The sequence below is a fragment of the Halyomorpha halys genome, unplaced genomic scaffold, assembly GCF_000696795.3.
Source record: "Halyomorpha halys isolate HHAL.00 unplaced genomic scaffold, Hhal_1.1 Scaffold1444.1, whole genome shotgun sequence".
Lineage (NCBI taxonomy): Eukaryota > Metazoa > Arthropoda > Insecta > Hemiptera > Pentatomidae > Halyomorpha > Halyomorpha halys.
This window is the reverse complement of record NW_027116120.1, coordinates 39,559-46,574: the sequence shown is the minus strand read 5'-3', so window position 1 is coordinate 46,574 and position 7,016 is coordinate 39,559. Positions and strand designations below refer to the sequence as shown.

The 7,016-nt window shown below is 33.7% G+C and overlaps 1 protein-coding gene and 1 non-coding gene across 2 annotated transcripts in view; both read right to left on the bottom strand.

Moving 5' to 3' along the window:
- Positions 1-2,297: 2,297 nt before the first annotated feature.
- LOC106689737 (uncharacterized) overlaps positions 2,298-7,016 on the bottom strand; it is a 10,107-nt gene continuing 5,388 nt past the window's right edge. Inside the window, exon 2 of the mRNA XM_014434894.2 lies at positions 2,298-2,786. Coding sequence (XP_014290380.1) covers positions 2,353-2,786 — 434 coding nt within the window. The 3' untranslated portion in view covers positions 2,298-2,352. The remainder of the gene's footprint in view (positions 2,787-7,016) is intronic.
- LOC112211304 (U1 spliceosomal RNA) lies at positions 4,706-4,866 on the bottom strand. Its single transcript, XR_002945541.2, has one exon. It is a non-coding gene; the product is annotated as a U1 spliceosomal RNA (small nuclear RNA).

Sequence of the window (7,016 nt, the reverse complement as noted above, 5' to 3'; positions counted from 1 at the left end):
AGTGATCCTGGGTCCATTAAAAGTTTTTTTTATTAAATTTATCATATTTTAGTCCTGAAGATATAAATTTAAAAAAAAATTTCTAGAGTTCTCAATGTTTATTTATAATACCCCCAAAAAATATATTGTCAAAATGATTCTGTCCTTTCACGAAAAATAACATTCAAAAGAACGGGAGAGGTCTGATACCTCCCCTGAGATTTCTGGAGTTCACAGTTATTTTTATTATTGGCTAATTGTTATGTTTTAATTGCCCTTCGTTTAAAATATAAACATTTAAACTATTTATTGAGCGTGATTCTGACCAAATCACCTCCTTGCACAACCGTTGGTCTAGTAACTGCACTTCTTTACTAAGTACCGAACTCCTGAGCCTCCATTTGGTTCTAGCGGTACAGATTTTAATTTGTTTTTTTTTAAAACTATTTATTAGTAAATTTATATAATAAATAATGGCATTTATAACGCAAGTACAATACTATAACTAATGGTAACTCACCTTTTAAGGTAAAACTAACACCGATAATTCAATTTATAAATTATTTACAAATCATGATTAGCATGTAATAATGTTTATAATAAGCTTATAAGTTTCGGGGGGAAGATTGGTAATTTTTTAGAAGATAATTCGTTGAATGTGAAGAAAGGATGATCGGGTTAGGGTGAGGAGGGGAGATGCGGTAGTGGAGTAATAAAGACCAAAAATATATGGAATTTATTTTATTTGTGCCGACGTTTCGGCTTAAATTTCAGGTCTTCGGCTAAAAATAAAGTCTAAATAACAGCCATCGTATAATGAAAAATAAAATAAAACAAAAAATAATATATAACAACAAATTATACTAAAAGAAGATAAAATATAATATTACAAAAGTAAGAATTTCTACAAAAAGATGACAACATTGAAAATTTAAAAACTATGTAAATAATGATAACAAATTGAAACATATTGAGAAAAGTGTGAAATAATGTATAGTAATCCATAATGTAGTGAGAATTTGGAATATATATATATAATAATAATAAAGGCAATTCTAAGCCGAAAAATCCACCCTAACCTCATGGTCTGCGTGGGTGGCAAATGTTTTCCGAAAGTAACATTTTCTATGTCATTGGGTCCACAATAAATGACTGAGGTAGACCAGCCCATAACAAGCGCGAACAGAGATTTCATCTCTTTGTCAATAATAATGAAATCTCGAAAAATAGATCTAAAAACCTGAAACTAAGGTTGTACAATGGCATGATAAAGCCAGCCAGCTCTGAATTATGGCTGCCAAACATGGGATCTAGCAGATACCCTAGCAATCTGAATCAAGAGATATTAACGGAAAGTCCTCTGTACCATTACAGGAGCGATCTGGGATCAGAGCCTTTACAGATGGAAAAGAACTAAGAGTAAACTGTTAGCAGAGACTAGTCAGTCAATATCTCACTATATGAAAGCAAAGAGGTTAAGATGGGCGAGGAATGTGTCTCGAAGCAATCCATCAGGACGCCTCTACAGAACAATGAATGACGGTATAACAGTCAAGAGGCCAAAAACCAGATGGATAGACAGAATCAACAAAGATAAACTGCATGCAGCACACTGGAAGGAAGTAACGAAAGATAGACAGGTGTGTAGAAGACTGGTTCGAGCAGCCAAAGATCTACAAGGTCTGTAGAGCCTACCAAAAAAAAAATAAAATAAAAATAATAAGACCTAAAGTATGAGCGAAAGTAATTTCTTTTTTTCTATTAACTTTTTATGTCATTTCATTATTTTGTTAATTTTATTTATATATTTTTTTCTTCTAATTACATCTTGGATATATATATTAAATTTCAAACATTTCTCATTTATTGTTAGTTAATTTTTTTTTCAATTATTTACATAGATCTTTTTTTTATTTTTAATTATTTTCAATATATATGTTATCTTTTTGTATGAATTCCTGCCATTTCAATATTTTGTTATATCTCATATTGTAGGAAGATAGTCCAGGTGGTGGTCAATGAAGGTTTCAAAATAGTAACAAAAAACTATTTATTGTTAACAAACGTTTGGCCCTAAATTGCAGGGCTCCTTAGAAGGGCTGATCAGAACGTCATTCTTATCAGCCATCCGGACTATCTTCTTCCAATATATTATTCTCCTATTAGAATAATTTGCTGTATTTTTAACTTTTTGTTTCAATATTATAGTAGTTAACTTGTCTTTAAATTTCGATAATAAACTGAAGTTATTATTCCACTAAACGCAAACCCACGACCATCTTCTCATATTGAATCTGCGATAAATAAAAAACACGTGATTACAACTAAAACAGAAACATGTAAATTGTAATTTTAATTGTTGGAAATTTGTAACTACGAAGTCAGATTCAAGTCTCCAAGCTCAGCCTTAGCGAACAGGCTGGCCAAATCCATCTTCAGCTTGGCTTGCCCCTTTGGGGATATCCGTCGAAAAGTGAATGCGTAGCTCATGAAGAGGTGGTCGATGTCGTCAGGCTGGAGGTTATGGTTGTTCATTACGTGATTCGACTTGTCGATACTTTCTTGAGAACATTTCTTCATACGTTTCAGGCTCCCTTGAGGAATATGCTCCATAGGTTCGGCAGTTTGGCTATGACAGGATATATTGGCGATTCTTGTCATCGATTCGTTGAGCAACTGCATGTGGCTACACCAAGGCCATTTCCGGTTCTTAAAAAGTTGGGCTGAGCTCGTATTTCCTTTTTCCAGTTTTTTGCACTTTGAAGGAAAAGATTTCAGACTTTTCCTCTTGTTATTTACGGTATCTCCTAAAAAAGAAATTAAAATAAGACAAAATTTGCAGAAATGTATGGATGTAACGTGTAACTTGTTTTAACCTACTAAATGTGTTATCGTGTTGTTTGATTAATATAGATTTTTTTAAAGGTATCTACCATTTCGGTGTCATTATTCCCTTAATTTCCGACTTTTGTCTCAATTTTCGAATAGAAACGTGTAATGACTATTGAACAATGGGAACTTGTGGTCAAATTTGATTAAATTTTATGGTAAAGTTTTGAGTGATAGACTTCAGATTAACTTGTGGATAAACTTTTTGAAGTTCTCATTGTGTGGAAGATGGTCAGGGTTGCGGCCAAAAGAGAAAAAAATAGTTATTAAATTATCTTATGACCGCAACCCTGACCATTTTCTCCACAATGAGAAATTCAAAAAGTTTATCCACAGTCTGTTTGTCATCCTGCACAATTCAATGGAGGTCTGCTGGTAATTCATGTATAGATTAGAAGGGATCGTATGCTCGGCATTCAGTTAAAATGTGTTTAACGGTAAGCCGGGTACCGCAGGTCTGGCATACAGGTGAAGAATCGCGGCCCATAGGACACAGGATAACGTGATGATCTATTCCAAGGCGCTTCAAATCACCTCCTCTCTGCGCAAAGTTCTAGTTGATGACAATAGGGGTATTCATGATGTGTGTGACCATGTTACATGTTATAAATAAGTATAGGATTGTGAGTAGCCTTATTTAAAGTCTCTTTAAGAGCTCCTAGCGGATTTTCTAAGCAACTTGTTTTATAACCTTACCTTCCAAAACTTCATGTTATTGTTTACTTCTAAGTTTTAATTAACGTAATTTATTACAAAATGCCTAAATTGAAGGAAAAGTGGAAGTTGTGAAAGTTTGGCCACTAAGTGTCTTGTTAATCTTCTAACTTGTGAAGAAGAGAAACAATTTATTATTTATGCAATAGGCCTCCCCTTTAGACAGTAATAGTGAGCACTTCCCGGGGTGACCAGCCCTATTGGAAGGAGAGTTCTTTCCAATTCTCCTTCCAGACATCCCTTTCCCTAGCAGCTCTCCACCAGAGGGGTCCTACCACCCCTCGAACATATCGCTCCATATCTTCTTTCTTATTATTTTATGGCAGTAAATAACATTAAATAATAAAGATAGTAAAATAAAAAAGAAATAACTTCAACATGACTCGATCAATCTACACGAAACTTGGTAGAGGTTTAGTATAAAGTTTACGTGTAGTTTACTATAAACTGCACCGAAGGACACAAAATGGATCTAATTAAACAAATTAGGACCGAAGATGTAAAATAAAACTTTTTTCTTAACTTTATAAAAGTTTTTCTTAACTTGAAACCAATATTAAATATAAATCATGGTAATGATATATATTGAATCATATAAAATATAAAAGAGCAGATATTCATCTTTCCAACGGTTGTAATTGGATAAAATGCAGAGTAGTTATGAAGGATTATATGAACAATGGTTACCGGAATACAAATAAATCCAGATAAAAAATATCTGATTTTTAATTTTTTTGAAAATTATATTTAAGAGTTTTAGACGATGTAAAAAAAGAAAAAAAAAATGTTTTGAACTACTTTCCTTCAAGCCTGATTATGTTTTTATAAATAAAAAATCATTAAGTTGAATCAGTAATATTTTTTTCTTATTCTTAAGCAAGGGACAAATCGATTACCATACAATAACCGTTGAGAATACGTATACTATCTGAGCTATGCGCCAAGATTGATTAATTTTGTTAATATCTTTTTATTTACCGAAAAAATGGGACCAGCCTCTAATCTTCCTCGGTAAAATTCTGAACATTTAGCAAAAATCCCCAATACAATCGGATGAACGGTATAGTAGTGCATAAAGCATAGTTACGGTATGAGTCAGCTGTTATTTCGATGTCAGCTGACTGAGGGGATCAGCTCGCAGTCCCCGACTAACAAAAATTGCGCGTTCGAGATACCCACATTTGAGGTATTCGCAGGGGTCAGCCCGACCGAAGTGCAATGGAAGAGCCTCGCCCAGGGGGAACCGCCTTTCTGATCACGGTAGCCCCAACGCCAAGTAAGTATCGTCAAGCAACGCGAGACATCTGAAGGGGTTGTCAGCGGAGAGGCGACCGCACACTGCTGAATTATAATGTGAGAGAAAAGAGCGGCGGTCTGCCTATAATAGAGATAGCTGGAGTGAGGTGCCTGGTGGACACCGGCAGTTCCAACACCATCATGTGCCGAGAAGCCTTGCAAAAGCTGTGTGATGGAGATAAGATGACCAAGATTCAGAAATGTTATTGTAAATTAATCACCCTGGGTGGCCCTTGTGTGGTAGAGGGGGAGGTAGAGATAAGTTTGACCCAGTGGGGATTTAGTAGAGTAAACTTGCCGGTACATATTGTAGGGAGTATGCCGAGGGAATACAAAGTGATTGTGGGGTGTGACCTGCTAGGGAAGGTGGGTGTTTTGGTTAAGAAAATAGAAGAAGGAATAAGATCTAACTCGCTTGTACTGCTGTAAAACACTGACTTTATTGTGTTGGTTACATCTCTTATATACCACGAAACTTGGTAGAGGTTTAGTATAAAGTTTACGTGTAGTTTACTATAAACTGCACCGAAGGACACAAAATGGATCTAATTAAACAAATTAGGACCGAAGATGTAAAATAAAACTTTTTTCTTAACTTTATAAAAGTTTTTCTTAACTTGAAACCAATATTAAATATAAATCTTGGTAATGATTTATATTGAATCATATAAAATATAAAAGAGCAGATATTCATCTTTCCAACGGTTGTAATTGGATAAAATGCAGAGTAGTTATGAAGGATTATATGAACAATGGTTACCGGAATACAAATAAATCCAGATAAAAAATATCTGATTTTTAATTTTTTTGAAAATTATATTTAAGAGTTTTAGACGATGTAAAAAAAGAAAAAAAAAATGTTTTGAACTACTTTCCTTCAAGCCTGATTATGTTTTTATAAATAAAAAATCATTAAGTTGAATCAGTAATATTTTTTTCTTATTCTTACGCAAGAGACAAATCGATTACCATACAATAACCGTGGAGAATACGTATACTATCTGAGCTATGCGCCAAGATTGATTAATTTTGTCAATATCTTTTTATTTACCGAAAAAATGGGATCAGCCTCTAATCTTCCTCCGTAAAATTCTGAAAATTTAGCAAAAATCCCCAATACAATCGGATGAACGGTATAGTAGTGCATAAAGTATCAACAAACAAATATTAATTTTTATAGATTATATTGTACATTTTATAGTACAAGAACAACGGTGTAAAAAAAACAAAAACAGTTATTTCACTCCAATTTTTGATTACTTTAATGAAAACTGTATATAATTACTAGTCAAAATTGACGAGTCTGCCAAATATATGTAGGGAGAATAAAAATTTGCGGCTGTTTCAAAACGTAAACAAAATTAATTTTTCTTTCGGAGGTCCATATCTTTAAAATTATCAACATAACTAAAATACCTCATAAGAGATCATTTAAAGAAGAGTAAATTTGTTAAAATGTAACTCCTAATAGAGCCATTTACGTTCAATTGTTCTCAAAATACAGCTTTATAAAATGCAACCTTAAAAAAAAAAATGCATTAAAAAATCACCTGCAGCAGTTAAACATTAATTTTTCGGCGGTCCCGAAGAATGAATTTTGACACTCCCACCTTGGTTAGTACGCGGCGGCAACCTAGGTAGCCGTCAGGGGTTGGCAAAAAGGACCACTAGACCCACTTGCCGGACTTGTTCCTCCCACCAAATACCGGTACCAGCACCAGTACCATAGTTGGTAGACACATCAATTTTGACTATTAATTATTATAGTTTTCATTAAAGTAATCCAAAATGCTTTTTTTCTCCTCTTGGGCTTTTGTACTGTTAGAAGGGTCCCAGTGGCTAGGAAAGTGTAGGTGGCGCGATCTAGCGGTGTTCCGACGCACCGCAACAGTCATTGCTAAAGGAGTAAATATATAATAAATAAACTATTTGCTCTTTTTTGACCGTTATCCTGACCATTTTCTTATATTTAAGTTTTACGATCAACTATATATATACAAATAATTGCCAAGAATAAAACAATAAACAAAAAGATAATAAATTCGTCATGTAATTGAGAAAGATTGTTGGGTTTCAGCTTATCCTGTTTAACTGGCATGTATCTATTTCTCCTTTGGTTATTAATTAAATTATTTAAT